We start from the raw sequence: 20,426 nt of genomic DNA on the forward strand, positions 1-20,426 counted from the left end.
TACAATTTAGAAATAGCTGAAATTCAGAATTAAAAAAAAAGAATATTAGAAGAGGAGACTAGAGTAGTTATTACACATTAGTAGTTTTGAAAAGTTATTGCAAAATTTAAAATTATGTTGTCATTGCAATATATTTTAATAATATAATGAGAAAACATATATGCTATTATATATGCTATTATATGAGAGAAAATATAATGAGACTAGCCGCGCAATCTGCACGGGCAACCGTGCTAGTTTAAAGAATAGGAGGAAGGGGTATGCAGGGCAGCCAACCCTAAGAAAAATCCCCAAACCAAACAATAGTGTTATAACTAACAAGGCATGTAAAGAGATGAAATAGAACAGTAATGGGATTGTATCCCGTAAACATGAAATATTTTTTTTACTGTACACGTGTGTTTTGGTTAAAACAAATCACTTGAAGGGATATCTAGCTGCAATCCATCCTTTATTTGTGCTTTAAAAGTTGTGCAATTCACAAGAAGTGAAGCATAGAAGCGCCTCCAAACACGACAACATCTGGTTTATACTCTTCTATCCAGTAACCACACCTCTCGACAAATTGTTGTCTACTTTCTAGTTCTACCAATAGTCATTGCAGGAGCGCAAGAACCATCTCTAAAACAATGAAATTGGTTGTTATCTCGGACAATGATCTCTCGATGAGTTATCGTCGATATGAGTTTAATTGCAGTGTGACAGTATTCCTTGCGACATGGACGGCTTCCCTGAGGTCCCCAGCATCCATGTAGGCGGTGATGAGAGCGGTCCAGGAGATGGTGCTGGGATGTGGCATTTCGTCGAACACCCTCTGGGCTCGATGTAGGAGGAGGCGGGCGTGGAGGAGCTTGACGGTGAGCGGCGGAAGGCGGTTGCTGGGGGCGACGCCGGCGAGGAGTAGCCGCCTGATGGCATCGTCCGACATAAATAAATAAAGCGCCAAAGCCAAAGCAGTCAACGAATGAACAAATTTCGTCAAATTTTGGAATGTCTCTTCAAATAATGAAGAAAAAAAAAAGAACAGATCGGAATTTTCACATGTTGCCTATTTTGATCTTGGAACGAAATTTCATTGACCCATGTCTAACACGACATAATCCTTCTCTTCGATTCTCATCGGTAGCGGCGGCGCATCAACGGCGACGATGCAGCCTTCTCTCTCCAAAGGCGCCATCGCCGCCTCCTCCTCCTCCTCCTCGCCACCTTTGGCGTACAGCACGTCCTCCTCCACGTCGTACAGGTTGGTCGTCCTCACCTCCTGCGCCAGCGCGCACGGCGCGCAGCACAGCCACTTGCCGTAGTCCGCCGCCGTTGCCCGCCCGCCGCACATGGACCAGTGGTGCGCCGGCAGCCCGAAGCGCCTCCGCATCTGCGCGCGCCAGAACCCGCCGTACGTGAGGCCCAGCACGGACAGCAAGGCGCCCGCGGCGCCCACGACGAACCGCAGCGTGTCGTCGTGGACGTTGAGCGCGGCCACCGCGAACACCAGCACCGGCGCCGCGCACAGCAGCGCGAACGTGAAGACGTGCACGTACATGTTGCCGAGCCCCAGGCGCTCCATGTTCCACCCGAACACGCAGAACGTGCACGACAGCGACAGCGCCGCCACCGTCGGGTCGTCGCCGACGTCGAACAGCCCGCCGGCCCACTCCGGCTTCGCGACCACCGCCCTGTTTCTGTTGCTGTCACACTGCGCCGTCACCGCGATCGCGTTGGCCTCGTCGACCTGCGATTTCACGTTCTCGTCGTCGGTGGACGCCGGGATCAGCACGATCTTCCGGCCGAGCGGGCCGTACACCATGTACAAGGCGGCGACGATGGGGAAGCCGAGGCCGAGCGCCATGCACAGGTTGACGGCCAAGTCCGGGCGGTTGTCTCTGCCGAAGAACCAGAAGAGCGCGCAGTAGCCGTACTGCGCGAAGCACGTGGCGTGGAGCAGGAGCACGACGACGGCCACGTGGAGGCGCTCGCGGCGCAGGCCGGCGGCGCCGTTCTTGCAGTAGAGGGCACGGAGCTCGGCGACGTCGGCGGCGCGCCATCGGAGGAGGAGCGCGAGGTGGTGGCAGAGCTTGGGATGCTGGTAGACGCACATGATGGTGAAGAGCGCGTTGAGCATCTGGTTGGCCACCTCGGTCCATCGGCGGCGGCGCGAGGCGTCGGGCACGGCGGAGTTGAGCGCGCCGGTCATGAGGAGGAAGACGAAGGCGACGCCGCCGGCGACGAAGGCGAGCCAGACGAGCAGAGCCGCGTTCATTGGGTGCTTGGCCCACGCGAGGCACTTGGCGCGGAGGGCGCGCCAGTCGACGGAGCGGACGAACGCCGGTAAGCGGCGGGAAGCTGCAGGGTTGTTTGTGGTGCGGAGGGAGGCGAGGCGGGTGAGGAAGGCGGCGCCGGAGAAGGAGAACCATGGTGTCTTGGACGGCGCCGCCCGGAGGAAGTCGAGGAGCCTCTCCTTCTCCTTGTGCTTCTTGTGCTGCTCCTGCTTGTGCTGTGCATCATCTTCATGCTGTTCTTGTGATTCCATGTTTATTTGCACTGACGAGTTGCAGAAAATCGTGTAATACTAGCTAGTTGCAGGCTTGCAGCAGATCGAGTACATAGCAGAATAAGAATAGGAGGAGGAAACTCGAAGTCAAAACCATGCAACCGATCGACAATATATATGAATGATCTTCAAAGAAAAAGACAATATATATGCATGCAAATAGTTGACCAAAGAAAGGCAGGGATTGTCAATTTTGGGAGAGGAGGTCAGCGTCAGCCACAGTTTGCTGCTGGGCCTGGTTGTTTAATTACCAGCCGGATTGGACTGACCGAGGTGGAGTACTGGATCGGTCAAAACAGTTAAGCGTGACTATTTAGTAAATTAACACTCTGGAACAAAACGACTACAAGAACAGACTGTCTTTTAAAATGACTAGAAGTACAAGACATATCATAGTCCAAGAATATGGGCGTCCACAATTGTCCTCCATACATTCTCATTTTCAGGAATCAACGTTGGCTCGCCATGACTTAATTTCTATTGCTTGTTTTGTATGCAGACTTGCCTCACTTCAGTTGGCGCCATAACTGAAGCACAAGGAACAAGAATAAGTCGCTTTTTTGTTGCCTGAAATGAATTCAACACAACAAAACAGAACAGGTGAACAGGTCACCTGTTGGCGTGCTCTGTTCAACACTTTCATCTCTATTCTGATGCAAAGCTGGATTTCATAAACCCTTCTCAAACCTGGCTTATTTTCTTGTGATACTGACCTCCTTTTTTGGTTGCAATACAGCCAAAAGTCATCTTCAGGTTATCTCAAGTCCATATAGTCATGCAGGTGTACAGTTTTAAGACTGCTGTGACTAAAAATACTTTCAGTGTACAGATGATTGATAAGCCCTTGATAATGATGTTTAGCTATATATTCATAGTTGGCGCTTTACAACATTAGAGGAACAATTTGTTCACATGACAGTTCATCATGTTATCACTCAACATTATAGTAGCTTCCGCTACAGCAGAGAAAACTGAAACAGACCTTACTAAGATTTCGTACTGTGATTGCTTACAATTGTACAATCCAGTTCCTTCTGAAGCTCGACCACTTGTACGTCAGAATGAAGAAAGAAACAGCAAACTGAAACTTTAGAGGCTATACTGAAGGTTTCAGAAGGATTCTAATTTCTAACTGAAACTACAATATCTTTGTACAACCACCCCAATTTAGTTTCCTGAAACACAAGCTACACTGGGCAAACTGAAACAATTAGATACTCCCTCCGTTTCACAATGTAAGTCATTCTAGCATTTCCCACATTCATAGTGATGTTAGTGAATCTAGACATATATATATCTATCTAGATTCATTAACATAACTATGAATATGGGAAATACTAAAATGACTTACATTGTGAAACGGAGGAAGTATAACTGCATTAGAGATTCACTATTTCCAAGCTGCAATTACAGCTCGGAATGGATTACAAATACGCAAGCCCTTCTTAATCATGTGGCATCTTTATGCCATCATGTATACCTATGTACACCCAAACTGCAAAGAATGAATTTCCTCTCGATCAGAACCAACAAAAAGTAATGGAGAAAGATGAGAGAATTCAGTCATCTAGCTATTGAATCTGTACCCTTTTTTTATGCATTTTCTGTGCCTCACTAACGAATGAATCCCCTGGTGTAGAGAAGAATGAGCAAAGAAACCAAAGTGACAACATTCATCAGTCTCTTCACCTTCTCCACCGTCCAGCTTCCATCAGACAAACTGGCCGGTATCTCAGCATCAACCACAATCACTGATTCCGGAAGAGGCAAACCCATGATCTTCTCATCATGAACTGCACTGCATTCTTCTTCAGATTTATCACCTTCAACGACGACTTGCTCAAACACAACCTGCACAGCCGGTGGAACCATCTCCTCATGAACAACCACGACATGATCACTTGATTCCTCTGATGTTGCCATGATCATCGTGTCCGGTGGTTCATGGAATTGGACATGGTGTGACGCTAGCAGCAATGGCTGCCTCTTCTCGGCATCAACAACAGGAAGCTTCTTGTAGAACGTCTCGCCATCGATGTGGTAGAGGCTCGCCGTGCGCACCTCCTGCGCCAGCGCGCACGGCCAGCAGAAGAGCCACCGGGCGTAGTCCGTCACCGACGGCGAGCCGCAGCACGCCGCGCTCGCCGGAAGCCCGAACCGTTCTCTCATCTGGATCCTCCAGTAGCCGCCGTAGAGCAGCCCGCACACGCAGAGCAGCGCGCCGGCGCCGCCAACCATGTCGCCGATGACCACGTCGTGGATGTGGAGCGCCGACACGCCCATCACCCACAGCGGCGCGAAGCACAGCAGCACGAACGTGGCGGTGTGCACGAACATGCTGCCGAACCCGAGCCGCTCCATGTTCCACCCGAAGACGCAGAAGGTGCACGAGAGGGAGAGCCACCACGCCGTCGCGTCGCCGCCGCAGTCGAACATGCCGCCGGCCCACTCCGGCTCGACCACGGCAGCGTGCCTCTTGGTCGGGTGTTGGGTCACCGAGCCGAAGGCGTCGTGGCACGCGAGCTCGCAGTATAAGTTGTCTTTGCCGAGCGGGCTGCACACGGTGTACACGACGGCGACGACCGGCGCGGCGACGCCGAGCACGAAGAACCCGTTCTCCACGAGCTCCGGCCGCGTCTTCTTGGTGTACCCCCAGTACAGGCTGCAGAGCACGTACTGGCAGACGACGGTGAGGTGGAGCAGCGCGACCACGACGGCCATGTGGGCGCGCTCGCCGTGGCGCGGGCCGGCTGCGTCCTTGCAGTAGGCGGCGCGGAGGTCGGCGGCGTCGGCGGGGCGCCAGCGGCAGAGCAGGAAGAGGTGGTGGCAGAGGACGGGGTGCTGGTAGAGGCTCATGAGCGTGAAGAGCGCGTTGAGAACCTGATTATTGATCTCGATCCAGTGGTTCCTCGCCGCCGGCGTGGGGAACGCCCCGTCGAGCAGGCCGAGGAGGAGCAGGACGAGCATGGCGCCGGAGACGGCGACGCAGAGCAGCCAGAGGAGCATGGCGATGTTCATGGGGTTGGTGATCCAGTCCTTAGTCGCCGAACGCACAGAGCTCCAGTTGATGGCGATTCCGGCGGAGAGGTGGTCGTCGCCGTGGGCATGGCGGCGCCATGGTTTGAGCTGGCTGAGCCAGTGCGGCTTGTCGAGGAGGTGGTCGGCGAGCGGCGGTGCGCGGTAGCTGCTGAGCATCGGGGCGTCGCCATTAATTGTGTCTGCGGTTTGTGCATCGTCGTCACAATCACAAGCAAGAAGCATTGCAAATTTGCAATTCGTAAAGGCCCCTCTGAGCCCTCTCCTCCACCTGCATTGCAGGAGGAAAAGAAAAACAGATGAAAATTTCAGCAAAATTCTACGATGAACACAAGAACGGAAGAACCTAGACTAGATATTGGAAAAGAAAGAGGGGATTTTCTTCATCATGGGAACACGAACACCAGCAAGGAAGGAAGGAAGAAGGGGAGAAACTGGAGAGCGAAGACGAAGTCTTACCAGAAAGGAGACAAGTAAAGGCTTGGTAGGGATTAGGGAACACCAGCAGCTTAAAGCTTTCTGTTTCAATTATTTGTATTGGATCCGCCCAAAACTCAAAGATGTGTTCTTGTAACTGTTTTCTGTTTGGTCAGTGATGATAACAAACAAGCAAGTAAAGCAATGGCTCTCCCAAAAATTTGGAACTTCGTGGGTTGGCTTGAGACGGTCAGGTCAGACTTGGCGGGTGGTATATCTTCCAGTTAATTAGGAAGGCAACAGGGTTACACCTCCTTCCAAATGAAGAGGACAGACAAGGCTGCCTGCCATTTTGGACATTTTGACAGTCAGAGTCGCAAAAGAGTAGTTGCTGCCTGCGTGAGCGTGACAGACAGAGCGCCAACCACCAGACCCTGTGGTTGTGCTACAGTACATTTTCTTCTCCAACCAACCAGATGGGTTATGCTTATAAGTTTGAGAAGAAACAAGAATGTGATCAGTACACTGAAAAAAAATACATTTAAGATCTATCTATAGTCTACAGCCATTAACAACTGGAGTAGGCTAGTGCTTCAATCAGTGAAGTGAAGAACACTAGAACACTAGTTGATGGTCCCATACTCTTCACATACTGTGCATTCAAGAACTGTACATATCTTCTCCGGATGAATGAATGCAGAGGGGTGAGGTTGTTGTAAAAAACTGTTTTGTTTTTCTTTTTTGCAAATACTTTTTTTTTTGAAACAAACCGGCTAAACTTTATTCATTCAAGATAGTTACATCGTTCATCAACGAGTCTAAAATAAATCTAGGGGGCTCATCGACCCAAGTACAATTTGTCTCATACTCTCGAGCTCTTCTAGCTAGGTTGTGAGCCACCTGATTCGCCTCCCTGCTACAATGTTCTATCGTTATATCAGCAAAACCACTCCATAGGATGTTGCAATCTTCATAAATTGCAGCTGCCGAATTCGCTGTGAAGCCACCATCCGTCATAATTTGTACTACCTCCATACAGTCCGATTGGATAATCAACCGATTGCATCCTATCTGCTGAGCTAGCATCAGTCCTTCTTTCAGCGCAAAGGCCTCCGCCATCGGAGCATCCACCAGATGCGGTACAAAACTATGAGCAGCTGCTAGAACTCCACCTGAACAATCTCTGATGACAGAGCCAACAGTACCACATCCACCCATCTCATCGAATCCGGCATCAACATTCACCATCACTTTACCCTCCGGTGGCTTCTTCCATCCTTGTCTTAAGACTGAATCTTTCTTTGTTGCCAGTTTATAGTTCTTGGTGAGAGCCGCAATTGCCATGCCAGACCTTGCCGGACGTTGAACAGCCTCGCCATGGACCAATTGTCGTCGCTCCCACCATATATACCAGGCAGCTGTGATGACAAGCTCTGCAAATCCCACCTGAAGATCCTGAACTTGATCCTCCCTGATTAATATTTCCTCAAGAATTACAGAACCCGATCTTTCCGTCATACATAGACGTTGTATCCTATCTTCAACTCCCAGCGAATTCCACACTTGCTTCGCTCGAGCACATGTAAAAATCATGTGTTTTATATCCTCGGGTCCGTTCTGACAGACTGGGCAACCTCCCGAATCACCCACATGTCGATTTGCAAGAATCGCCCGGCACGGCACTAAACCTTTGAGTGCCCGCCAACCAAAAATCTTGATTTTTGCTGGAACCTTTAAATTCCACAACCTCTTCCATAACCGACTCCTCGATGCAGTACTAGCCTGCATTTGTGCGCTTCTCTCCCCAAACTTATAATCCCACTGACAGTGATATGCCGACTTTACTGAAAAGGTACCACTTCTATTATACTGCCAGGCCACCAAATCATCCCTTCCAGCCCGGATAGGAATTTGCATAATTCGACAAACATCAATCGGCCAAAAAATAGTTTTCAGCAGGTCTCCACCCCATGTGAAATTTATGGGATCTATCAGCTCATCCACGGTAGCCACCAAATTATTCCCCCTATTTGTTTGGATTTTCATATTATGGCTACCTGGAATCCAGTTGTCTTCCCAGATTTTGATCTGTGTACCGTCCCCAACCCGCCAGATATAACCTTGCTTGAAACATTGCAAACCAGCTAGTATACTCTGCCAGGTATAGGAACTCCCACTCTTCATTCTGGCATTCAGTAATTTACCATCCCGGTAGTACCGAGCTCGAAGCACTCTAGCACATAGAGAGTCAGGATCACTTAGCAATCTCCATACCTGCTTTGCTAACAATGCCAAATTGAAAGACTGTAGATCCCTGAATCCCATGCCTCCCTTGCCCTTCGGCATACACATCTTCCACCATTCTTGCCAATGGATTCTCCTATGATCTGCATCATCCCCCCACCAGTACTGCGAGATGGCATCTGTGATTCCTTTGCAAATTTTGTTTGGAATTTTAAACACCATCATAGCATATACTGGGACGGCCTGAGCTATAGATTTAATAAGAATCTCCTTCCCTCCCATGCTTAGAATTTTCTCCTTCTATCCATCTATACGAGACACAACCCTGTCAATCAAGTGACGAAAACAATCACTACGGTCAGTACCCACCAGAGCCGGAAGACCGAGATATTTGTCACTGAGAGCTTCTGTCATAATATTCAGGATTTGGCATACTTCCGTTTTAACATCCACCTCTTGTATTACGAGAAAAATAAATGCTCGATTTGGCCTCACTTAGTTTCTGTCCTGAATTTGCACAATATCTGTCCAGTAAGCTTGCCAAGCAATCAGCATTCTTTTTATCAGCTTGCATTAAGATGAGTGAGTCATCTGCAAAAAGGAGATGGGAAATTGTTGGTGATCCTCTACAAACTCTCACCCCATCCAACTCTCCTCTTTCTTCTGCCTTCCTTATCATACAAGACAAACCTTCAGCAACCATCAGAAACAAATATGGAGATAAAGGATCTCATTGGCGCAACCCCCTAGAAGGTATAAAAACATCCGTCTCAGCATTGTTAAAACGGACGTTGTATCTGACCGAAGAAACACAAGCCATAATGAGTTTAATCCAACGTTGATCAAAACCGAATTTAGTCATGATCTTTTCCAAAAACCCCCACTCAACTCTATCATAGGCTTTATGCATGTCCAACTTTACTGCACATAACCCCTTTCTTCCCTTCTTCCTTTTCATTGTGTGTATACATTCATATGCTAAAAGTATATTGTCCGTTATTAATCTCCCCGGGACAAAAGCACTCTGATGGTCACTAATAATCTCAGGTAAAATTTGTTTCAATCTGAAAGATAACATCTTGGATATCACTTTATACACCACATTGCATAAAGATATGGGTCGGAATTGTGTCACTTTGTCGGGGTTATCAACTTTAGGGATCATAACAATGGTTGCATCGTTCCACCCCACCGGTACTTCGGCGCGTTGGATTGCTCCCAGTACCTCCTCCACTAGATCATCCTCCAACAGATGCCAGAATCGCTTGAAAAAAATAGCATGAAGGCCATCTGGCCCTGGAGCTTTTAAATCGCCGATACTGAAGAGAGCCTTCTTCACCTCCTCCTTTGAAAACGGCGCCAGGAGGAGCTGATTCATCTCTACAGATACTTTCCGATCCACATCATCTAGAATTTCATCATCTATCTCCATAACTTCACTTGTAAATAATTTTTCAAAATATTCCTTCACCATCGCCCCCATAGTCTGCATATCTTCATGACGTACACCTTGATCATCGACCAACCCCTTCACCAGATTCCTCTTCTTCCGACTGGATGCAAAATGATGAAAAAAACTAGTATTTCTCTCACCATGCTTCAACCAGTTTGCACCCAGTAAATCTCCTCCTGTTCTAACTGCAATTCCAGTTGTAAAAGAACTTCCTTCTGGGCTGCTATTGATTCATCCGTCATCGGACCTCGTTTCAATTTTTCCAACTCCTTCCTCAACTTCTTTATACGATGCACAGGTTTTTTAAGCACCTCTTTGTCCCAAATATGAAGATCCGAATGGACAAAGAAGTACCCTGGCCTTGCGACAGCGCTCGTGCCCAGGCAGTCTGCACCACCTCCTGTACTGTTTCTTCCTTCAACCATCTAGCTTCAAAAAACCTCGGCCGGTTACTGTGAACCAGTTGCACCCCTGGCGATTCAGTTTTAACACAGATAGGCCGGTGATCAGATTTCAGATATTCCCCATTCACCAATTCAGCGCCAGGAAAAGCACCCCTCCACTGTGCGTTTGCAACACCCCGATCCAACCGCTCACGAATCTTCCCTCTTTGCCAAGTAAAACTGTCACCCGTATAACCGATGTCAGTTAACTCGCAGTCATCTAAAACCTCATGAAAAGCTTGAAGATGCCTCTGCTCCTTCCTTTTCATGATGATAGAGGATCTCGTTAAAATCTCCCACTACCAACCATGGTAAGGCATTAGTATTTGCAGTTTTCAGGAAACGCATCGCCTGCCATGTTTGGTCCTTCTGATCCCAGCTTGGTTCCCCATAGATTCACCTCCTTCCCCCACCACTACATCAATGTATAAATGTTTGAGCACCACCTCCTTTTTCCATAACATCAGTAAACCTCCGCTACGGCCATCGCTCTCGTGGATGAGAAACTTATCACAGCCTACCCTTCGCTTCAAACTCTCTGCCTTATCTTTTTTGCAAACACCATTAGATCCAATCATCATGGACGGTCATCCCAATTGAAGCAGATCGCTGACCGTCCTCCCTCCCTCCCTGCACTGCAATTCCCGTTCCCGTGCAGGACACCAAAATAAAACTCTCTTACTACAGTACAACTGAACTGACAGAGATCATCAGATCACAAACAACTTGTTCAATTCATTCATGAGAGCAGCGAAGCGGCATGTTTCCTTGGACTCGCCACCGCCACCTCCTCCAATCGCATTCTCCTCTCCACCTGCTGCATTACTGCACCTCCTCTACCTCCATCTCCAGGGATGCCTTCGCCATCGCCCGCGCGCTCTCCATGGCCTCCTCCTCCTCTTCACACCTCCACGCGCACGCCCTTAAGCTGGGCACGCTCGCTCACACCTTCAACATGAATTACCTCCCCATCTACTACGCTAGGCGGGGCCTTCTCGACTCAGCACTCAAGGTGTTCGACGAAATGCCGCACAGGAACCTCGTCTCCTGGACAGCCATGGTCTCTGCCTCCACGCGCAATGGCGCGCCTCACCTGGGGTTTCGTTTCTTCGTTTCCATGATCAGGAGCGGCTTCTGCCCCAACGAGTTCTCGCTCGCAACCATGCTCACTGCCTGCCACTCCATGGTGGCCCATTCCTCCAATAAGCTCCTCATCGCCCTTTCGCTCCACGGTGTTGCCGTCAGAGCTGGCCTGGATAGCAATCCTTTTGTGGGGAGCTCTCTGCTGCTCATGTACGCAAAGCATGGCCGCATTGCTGCTGCACAGCGTGCATTCGCACATATCAGGAACAAAGATTTGACGTGCTGGAATGCCATGCTTGAAGGCTATGTTTCGAATGGTTTCGGGCATCATGCCATAAGTACAGTGCTCGTGATGCATCATTCTGGGCTTGCACCTGACCGGTACACCTATATTTCTGCTGTTAAGGCTTGTTCAATCAGTGCGCAGTGGGGTCTTGGGCGACAGCTTCACTGTCTTGTCATCCACAGCATGCTCGAGTCCAATACCTCGGTCATGAATTCCCTTGTTGATATGTATTTCAGAGCCAGACAGAAGGAAACTGCTGCTTCTGTCTTTCGCAAGATTAGACAAAAAGACACCGTGTCTTGGAATACCATGTTTTCAGGTTTTGCGCATGATGAAGACGACAAGGCAGTTTTTGGCTACTTGATCGACATGTCACGAACCGGATTTAAACCTAATGAGGTTACTTTTTCTGTCTTGTTGAGGCTGAGTGGTGCTAAAGAGAATGCCTCATTGGGCCTTCAGATCTTTGCCCTTGCCTATCGTCATGGCTATACTGACAATGTTCTTGTAGCAAACGCTGTAATCAACATGCTGTTCAGATGTGGATTGCTCGACCGTGCATATGGTTTCTTCTGTAGCCTCACTTTCAGAAACATTGTGACATGGAACGAGATAATTGCAGGTTATGGTCTCTTCAGTCACTCTGAAGATGCAATGAGGCTCTTCCGCAGTTTGGTTTGCATTGGAGAAAGACCTGATGAGTTCACCTATTCAGCTGTTCTGTCTGCCTTCCAGGAAGCTCATGGCGCAAGGGATCATGAGCAAATCCACGCAATTATTCTGAAACAAGGTTTTGCCTCCTGTCAGTTCGTGTCCACTTCACTGATCAAGGCAAATGCAGCAGCGTTTGGGTCAGTTCAGAGTTCACTGAAAATCATCGAGGACTCTGGCAAGATGGAGCTGGTGTCATGGGGAGCCATTATCTCTGCATTCCTGAAGCATGGCCTGAACGATGAGGTCATTTTCCTTTTCAACTTGTTTAGAGGTGACTCCACCAACAAGCCTGATGAGTTCATCCTGGCAACCGTCCTAAATGCCTGTGCAAATGCTGCGTTGATCAGGCACTGCAGATGCATCCATTCGCTTGTTCTCAAGACAGGTCATTCCAATCACTTCTGCGTAGCCAGCGCTGTTGTTGATGCCTACGCGAAGTGCGGTGAGATTACCTCTGCAGAGAGCGCTTTCACCGCTGTTTCATCAGCAACCAACGATGCCATCATGTACAACACCATGCTGACAGCTTATGCCAACCATGGTTTGATCCACGAAGCTCTCAACCTCTACGAAGAGATGACAAAGGCTAAACTGAATCCAACACCAGCCACATTCGTTGCCATTCTGTCGGCCTGCAGCCATTTGGGGCTAGTCGAGCAGGGGAAGCTTGCGTTCAGCACCATGCTGTCTGCATATGGCATGCATCCAGCAAGAGCCAACTACGCCTGCCTGGTTGATCTCCTGGCAAGAAAGGGGCTACTCGATGAGGCGAAGGGTGTGATCGATGCAATGCCGTTCCAACCATGGCCTGCAGTTTGGAGGTCGCTGGTGAACGGTTGCCGGATACATGGGAACAAGCAACTTGGCGTGCTTGCGGCAGAGCAGATCCTGAGAATGGCGCCGAGCAGCGATGGCGCTTATGTTTCGCTGTCAAACGTCTATGCTGACGATGGGGAATGGCAGTCTGCAGAGGAGACCAGGAGGAGGATGGTTCAGAATAATCTCCAGAAGGTGCACGGGTACAGCAGGGTTGAGATGTAGCAGGAATATTCTATATAGAATAGATTGGCTAACAGCAACTACTGACTACTGAAAATTCATAACCACGTTAAGTGTTGGAGGAAGCACAGACTGAACATTAATACTTCTTTCTTGCACAATGTTTGGAAGAAAGCAAGTAATCCTGGAAACACTGTAGTATGGGTATTTGGTGGGTAATGCTAGTATAACCCAGAAAGGAGGTTCATGTATTTTTAGCAACAACTGGAGACCCCCTTAACAAGAAGATGTTGATTTAGTTCGAGCGAAAACACGGATCAGAAACCTCAAATTCATTTTCCTCTTCTTCTGCGGTTTGTGCATCGTCGTCGCAAGCAAGAAGCATCGTCTACAATGAATACAAGAACAGCAGCAAGGAAGGAAGAAGGGGAGAAACTGGAGAGCGAAGAAGTGTTACCAGAAAGGAGATAAGTAAAGGCTTGGACGGGCGGCGCAGCCGGTCGATGGCGTGGGCCTCGGGCAGGCAGCAGCTGCAGTGGGGCGACGCGGTCTCTGGCGCGGCACGGCATCAAGAAAGAGGAAGCAGGTTATGGGTACTTTTGGGTAAGCTTTTCATGCTTTTGTATAATGAATTAATGCGTGTTCTCTTTGTATTATGTTCAAATCTTAACCACTGTAATTTCAGAAAAATTCTGTTGGTGCTAATCACTAATGGTACTCAACAATTGTGTTATTATTTTGCAGCTATGTCGCGCTTGAGTATGCTAACAGTGGACTTTTGAATGAAAAGAGTGATGTCTACAGTTTTGGGTGGTTCTGCTGGAAGCTATTACAGGTAGAGATCCCATTGACTATGATCGCCCTCCAGATGAGGTAATACTTGTTGACATCTTTTTCCTGTATTGTTCAGTACCAAGTTATTACATAAAAGCATGCAACTACAATCACTTATGAAGCAATCGAGAAGCTATGAACTTATGATTTGATAAGTACTGTAACACACTACTGATCATTTGTAGGTAAACCTAGTTGACTGGCTTAAAATGATGGTTGCCAACAGACGATCTGAAGAAGTTGTTGATCCAAACCTGGAGAGAAGACCATCGACAAAGGAGCTCAAACGTGCCCTTTTGACAGCTCTGAGGTGCATCGATTTGAATGCTGAGAAGAGACCAAGGATGGACCAGGTGGTCCGGATGTTGGACTCTAATGAACCCATTCCTCAAGAGGTTTGATTCGTGACAAAAATAAATATGCATACATATGATAGGTGATATATCATATACATGTGTGCATATCAGATGCAAAGGCTGTAGCTGTAAACTCTTCCTTTACCTAAAGAGTACGATTAGTGATTTACCTGGAAATCATGCATATTCCTGCTATATTGTGCTATAAGTACATCCAATGTTCATCTCAGAGTAAAATTAGTGACAGATGGACAACGTGAGCAATTTAAATTTATTATATCCTGTATATCTGTCTTAGCAGCATTAGCCGACATAGAGAGCATTGCATAACATGGTATTAAGGTTTGTCATAATGAAATCATGGCTTTATTCTATCATTGCCTCATGAATTAAACACATGTCCACTGATTTGCAGGAAAGAAGACAACGACAGAACCACATCTCTAATAATTTAGAAACCGAGCCATTAAGAGGCAAGAGTAGCAGCGGCAAGAGTGATGCCCCTGAAAATGAGATGAGGCCACCTCGGTATAAGAATCGATCATTTCCCCCCAAGTGAAAAGTGAAAAGCATACTAGAGTATAAGTTATGGAGTTACCTGCGAAGCTCTCAATACATAATGAATTAATCAATTGTTTTCTCTTTTCTTATTTCTCTTGACTTGACAATTTTTTGTGTTCCCTGGGAGGCTGGGGAGTGGCCAACTGGCCATTGCTGTTACACATATTTGTATTTCTTGAAACATGTACAGTGCTGGTGTGTGATACATGTACAGTAGCTTGTGTGTGATAGATAGTTGAAGGACGCACATGAGAGCATAAAAGCTATTTAGAAGCTAGTGGCTGGAGTGAGGAAGTGCATGAAGAAACAAATGAAATAGCTTTTCATATTTTCTGTATACTCTAAGAGTACAAAGAGGCAAATGAAAGAAAAATTGACTTTCAGTTTGTGTTGTGTGCGACAAATGAATGAACTGAATCTCAGTGGCCGAGTACAGTGTTGTATTTATCAGCTCTTGAGGCACCATTCTTTGAGGTGAGTTTGGCAGTGTTGTATTTATCCGTAGGCATTAGGGAACACCAGCAGCTTAAAGCTTTCTGTTTCAATCACTTGTATTGGATCCGCCCGAACGTGAATACTTAAACGTTCAGTGTTGTATTTACTGAACGTGAATACTTATTTTTCGTACAATGTCTGGAAGGAAGTAAATCCTGGAAACATGTTGGATATGCTGTAGTTTGGGTATTTGGTGGGCAATGCTAGTATATTCAGACAGGAAGTTAATATATTCTTAGCATCCTTAACAAGAAAAATGTTGATTTTCAAATAAGAACCATCCAACGATCAGATTACCAGTTCGAGAGGAAACAGGGATCAGAAACCTCGATTTCATTTTTTTTCCCCTTCTTTTCAAAGTAATACTCACTAAAGCAGCAGGCAATACATTTCATTCATATCATCAGGCATACAAATGCCTAGCTAACAATGACAAATATGAACTAACTATTCTCAGCCCACATACATCTTCCTATTCCAGCTGCCTCTTTTTAAACTGGAAAAGCCAGCCATTCAGGTTTCACACCTCTGCAGGTGAACACACTACTGACACTGGAAGGCTATTGCATTTTGATTCAACAACCACGGCTTATTCTTCGCTCATATTAGTTGTGGGAGGATCTGAACCCATTGCTGTAATATTTCCAAAATCCTTTGTCTCTGGAGAATTACATATTGCAGAGTTCTTTGGTGTCTCCTTCATGTTCGTAGCTTCCCCATTAGTTTCCGTTCTCGGTGTCTACTCCTTTACGACCCTAGCGTGCACGTCAGGTTGTGGCACTACAATGTCACCAGCTGGCTCCTGCTTTACAGCCCTATCTTGCTCATTAAGTTGGGAAATTACAGTATCTCTGGCTGGCCCAAGTTCTACACTTCCAGCTTCCTTACAAGCTTGCAGCATTGCAGTATCGATGAATGGCTCCTGCTTTACACTTGAAGCTTCCTCTTTAGGTTGCAGAATTGCAGCATCGATGGATGGTTCCTGCTTACCACTTATAGCTTCCTCATTAGGTTGCACCACTGAAATATCTCTGGATGGCTCCTGTTCTACTCTAGCTTCATCATCAGGTTGCACCAATGCAGCGTCACTGTGTTGGTTCTCCTTATCAGGCTGTACCATTTCAATATCTCTAGGTGGCTCAGCTTCTACTCTTTTAGCTTCCTCACAAGGTTGCAGGAACAGAGTGCCACAAGATGCCTCCTGTGTTATTACTGTTGGCTGCATTAGGACATCAGAATCGTGAGCATCTCCAGCCACTCTAGCTTCATCCTTTTCCACATCAACAGCTTGACCATCCTTCTTCATGAATTTCCTCTTGTTCCATTTCTTCTTGAAACCACCTTTCTTTACTTTAAGTGGTTTCGGTGTTTCAATTGGCCTTTTCTCTACCTCCTTACCTACCCTTTTACCAGGAACTACAATATATTTTGTTGCACCATTTGCCGAACCCTCTGATTGACCTGCACCAAGCAATGCCAATGCATGACCCAATGTTCACCATAACACACAAACAAGAACATAGCAATATTAATTTCAACAGTGAATAGCCTGGATAATATAAAAAAAATAAAAAGACCCTTAGAGAAGAACAGAACAATACCTTGGATTGCCAGAAGAGCAGTTCGGGCAGCTTTTATCTCTGCATCTTTCTTTGTCCTGGCTGCAGCACCAATATATTGTATTCCACCAATCTCTACAGTGCATATGAAAGGAGCTAAGCCTGAGGCTGATTTGGTGCAAATATAAGATGGAATGGCATAATTCATCTTCTGTGCATACTCCTGAAGAAGATTCTTGCACAGCCCAGTCTCTTGCTGAAAACATATTAATATGTGTAAAAAAATGCACAGTGATCCAGGAAAGAGATTATAACACTATGCTAATTTTAGTCAGCCTGATTCCTAAGAACTAAAGAACATCCAAATTATCTAAAGCCTGGCAGTACGAGTCTAATTTCCTATTGTATTCATGGGAATAACTTAGTAGAGTTGTGAGCTTGAGAAAATACAAATAAATCATGACAGAAGACAACAATAAAGACTTTCTGCAATCTCCTACCTGGCCCATCTATACAAATACCCTCCCTTCTTGCTCACTGGGTCCTACCTTTAGCCGACAATCTAGTGATCTACAAAGCCGAAAGCTCCGAGTATTCCTGGAGTTATAGTCCATGGTTTGCCTTTTCTGTCTCTGTTTTTATAATTCTTATACCGTTCTTCAGATTTTTGAAAATTCAAAACCAACAACTGTAGTGAAAGTTTGAAACAAAAAGACCATTACAATGCTTTCTAATAATCATCTACTACAGTAGCAGGTCCCAATAGCCCTTGCTTGCACAATGCTCCAATCAGCTGCCCCAACACCGGTGCATCGTGCACAAATAGTGGCTCCAACAGTAACTCCTGTGCCTGTGTGGCACCGCCACCTGCCTGCAGCAAGCCTATCAGCTCCGACAATGCCGGTGGATCCCACTGCAGGCCACGCCTTGTTGCCTCCTGCACCAACTCCCTCACTGTGCCCATGTCCCCGGCAGACATGCACCCGGCGACTACCACACCAAATGTCCTTACATCCGGTGGGCACCCGGCATGCTCCATGCAGGTCATCATCTGTCGCGCTCTGGCAAGGTCACCTTTCCTGCATAGCGCGCCAATGTACACGTTGTACACATCCACGTCTGGCACCAGCCCTCTCAGGAGCATTTCATCAAACACCTCCTCCACAGAATCAAACTCCAAGCACTTGCTGAAAGCTTGCATTGTCAATTTGAAGTATGCAAGTGCAGGTGCCACCCTGTTAGAGCCCATCTTATTCTTCATGACCTCATATGCCTCCACTACCTTTCCCTCCTGCAGAAGCGCTTCGAAGACGGCGTGGTAGTCAGATCTGCTTGGGGAAATGCCCCAATGGCACATCTTGTCCAAGAATGCTACTGCATCCTGAGCGGAAGCGTACTGGCACAGGGAGGAAAGGACAGCACGACAACTGGCCGGGTCAGGGTCAAGGAGAAGCGAGGGCATGCAGCAAAGGAGGTCGGCGGCAGCAGCGGGGCGGTGGGCCTGGCAGAGTGTGGAGGTGAGGATGTGGAAGGTGGTGGCATCAGGGGAGACTGATGGGGCAGCGAGCAGGAGGACTTTAGGGGCAAAGCGGAGGAACGCTGGGGAAGAGCAGATAGCAGCGAGGAGGGAGTTGAGGGCACGAGCAGTGCGGAGGGTGGAGGAGAAGAGGGTGGCAGCGGCAGCAAGACGGCGGTGGCGTGCAAGGGTTGCCAGAAGGTGGTGGTGGTGGTCAGCTTCTCGGTGCATTTCCCTCAGGTTCAGTTGCTGACTTCCTGTGTTGCACAGGCCAGTCTCTTGCTGGAAAACATATTAAGGTGTGTCAAGAACATAGAATCCAGGTAAGAGATTATAGCACTATGCTAATTTAGTCAGGCGTTAATTCCTAGGGACTCGACCAAAAGAGCATCAAAATTATCTAGGTCTTGGACTCGGAAATGATCACAAAACTTAATATGTGTACTTTGATGTTTGCATTGTTCATGGTTCACAAACCGGTGAAGAGTGAGTTCAGAAGCTCTTTAACAACCAATTTCCTGTTATATTCATATAATACCTGAGTAGAATTATGAACCTGAAAAGATACAGACAGATCATGACGGCAGATAATAATAAGACCGTGGTGACTGACAGCAAAGCTTTCACAATCCCTTCTATGCAAATACCTCTCTTCTTGCTCTCTAGGACCTAACTCTATCCAAACTTGAAAGCCCTGATTCGTTCTGGAGTTATCAAGTGAGCGACTATCTCATTCTTCAGATTCGCGCGAATTGAAAAGCAGGCACTGTATTGAAATAAGTAGACTATCCCAACAATTTTACTAATCTTGTACTACACCAGCAGGTCCCCCCAGGCCCCAGGTATTCCATCATGTTGAGTTAAACAAAAGAGAACACAAGTAGAGCAGACAGTGACTTACAACAGCTGGGATATTTGCGTTGGCTGGTATGGACTTGACAATTTCCATGAGGGCAACTTCAGCAGCAGACTGTTCTGCAGCCTTTCTGTTGAAGAATCCGGGCAGGGAGTCATAGCTGGTATTATTAATCACCACTGTGGACTTGAAGACAGGCTCGTGGGAAGGTCCCTCCTTGAAGGTATGATACTCTGGAGTCTGGAGGCCGGTTTTCTGTGCATACTCTTGCAGCCGGCTCTTGAAGACGTAGCAGTTCTCAACCCCTGGGCCAAAGCAAGCATAGCACAACTCAGAAAATAGCATTACCACGATGCCGGGAAGAGCAATTTTTGAGATTTCGTCCCAGCAACCAGCTCTCTATCAAGATGACATAATGCAAGTAATGTTTCGGCAACAAATGTAGTAGGAGTAGTAGTTATATCCCAGGCGCATCAATGCATCATGTATGATGGTGAATGCTCTCCAGTAAAGTAAATAACCTAAGCAATTTCCAAAAGTGGAGAGGAACCAAAAGCTGTGGTTATCGCGCTGGAATGAACAGTCCTTGGTTCTTGTTGAGACCAAAGAAGAGTCCTGAGAGAGAGGGGAGAGAGAGAAACTTACGGATTCCGGCGGTGGCGCCGTTGGGAGCGGGCGAGGTGTTGGCGGTCTCCGGCGGAAGGGGCGTGGGCGGCATGTCCATTCCCACCTCGCCGCCGCCGCCGCCGCGTCGTCGTCGAGAGTCGAGAGAGAGAGAAGAGAAGGGTTTTGGCTGTGCTGCGATGCGAAGAAAAGCGAAGTTGTAAAGTGCGTGTGGATGATCGATTCTTCGAGGCCCAGCAATGGGCCCACTTGTAAGTGCCTCAGAACAACTACTTTGTTGTTTTCTTTTGAGTAAAATACAGCAGCTTCTTCTTCTAGGCGCTCCTAGCAATTGATCTCTTCTTTGTGGCATGTTTTTTTGGGGTGCAAAACATGTTAGTAGTATAATTGTGACCAGGAAAA

The 20,426-nt window shown here is 47.4% G+C and overlaps 4 protein-coding genes and 1 non-coding gene across 6 annotated transcripts; 2 read left to right on the forward strand and 3 right to left on the reverse strand.

Moving 5' to 3' along the window:
• Positions 1–440: 440 nt before the first annotated feature.
• Positions 441–2,802, reverse strand: LOC107277003 (uncharacterized). The gene has a single exon (XM_066306474.1). The coding sequence runs from the start codon at positions 2,525–2,527 to the stop codon at positions 1,073–1,075; it is 1,455 nt and encodes a 484-aa protein (XP_066162571.1). The 5' UTR covers positions 2,528–2,802; the 3' UTR covers positions 441–1,072.
• A 1,093-nt stretch (positions 2,803–3,895) lies between these two features.
• Positions 3,896–6,182, reverse strand: LOC9272303 (uncharacterized). The gene is made up of 2 exons (XM_015763261.3): positions 6,044–6,182; positions 3,896–5,855 (listed from the first exon to the last, which is right to left on the reverse strand). Exon 2 carries the CDS (start codon positions 5,807–5,809, stop codon positions 4,163–4,165), a length of 1,647 nt encoding a protein of 548 aa, XP_015618747.1. The 5' UTR covers positions 5,810–5,855; positions 6,044–6,182; the 3' UTR covers positions 3,896–4,162.
• Positions 6,183–10,774: 4,592 nt separating this feature from the next.
• Positions 10,775–13,414, forward strand: LOC136351077 (pentatricopeptide repeat-containing protein At4g13650-like). The gene has a single exon (XM_066306157.1). It carries the CDS (start codon positions 10,902–10,904, stop codon positions 13,263–13,265), a length of 2,364 nt encoding a protein of 787 aa, XP_066162254.1. The 5' UTR covers positions 10,775–10,901; the 3' UTR covers positions 13,266–13,414.
• A 22-nt stretch (positions 13,415–13,436) lies between these two features.
• On the forward strand, positions 13,437–15,358 carry LOC4351287 (uncharacterized). The gene is made up of 4 exons (XR_010738206.1): positions 13,437–13,826; positions 13,968–14,096; positions 14,243–14,452; positions 14,829–15,358. It is a non-coding gene; the product is annotated as an uncharacterized protein (transcript).
• A 355-nt stretch (positions 15,359–15,713) lies between these two features.
• On the reverse strand, positions 15,714–20,180 carry LOC4351288 (double-stranded RNA-binding protein 8-like). Of its 2 annotated transcripts, NM_001404615.1 has the most exons (4): positions 20,046–20,180; positions 19,446–19,705; positions 17,071–17,284; positions 15,714–16,930 (listed from the first exon to the last, which is right to left on the reverse strand). In NM_001404615.1, exons 1-4 carry the CDS (start codon positions 20,122–20,124, stop codon positions 16,209–16,211), a joined length of 1,275 nt encoding a protein of 424 aa, NP_001391544.1. In that variant the 5' UTR covers positions 20,125–20,180; the 3' UTR covers positions 15,714–16,208. The 2 variants fall into 2 exon arrangements, with proteins under 2 accessions (NP_001391544.1, NP_001391543.1); NM_001404614.1 differs by lacking the exons at positions 15,714–16,930; positions 17,071–17,284 and adding an exon at positions 17,447–18,826 and having other exon boundaries at positions 20,046–20,177.
• Between the last annotated feature and the right edge of the window lie 246 nt (positions 20,181–20,426).

The sequence above is a fragment of the Oryza sativa genome, chromosome 12 (genome assembly GCF_034140825.1).
Source record: "Oryza sativa Japonica Group chromosome 12, ASM3414082v1".
Taxonomy (NCBI): Eukaryota; Viridiplantae; Streptophyta; class Magnoliopsida; order Poales; family Poaceae; genus Oryza; species Oryza sativa.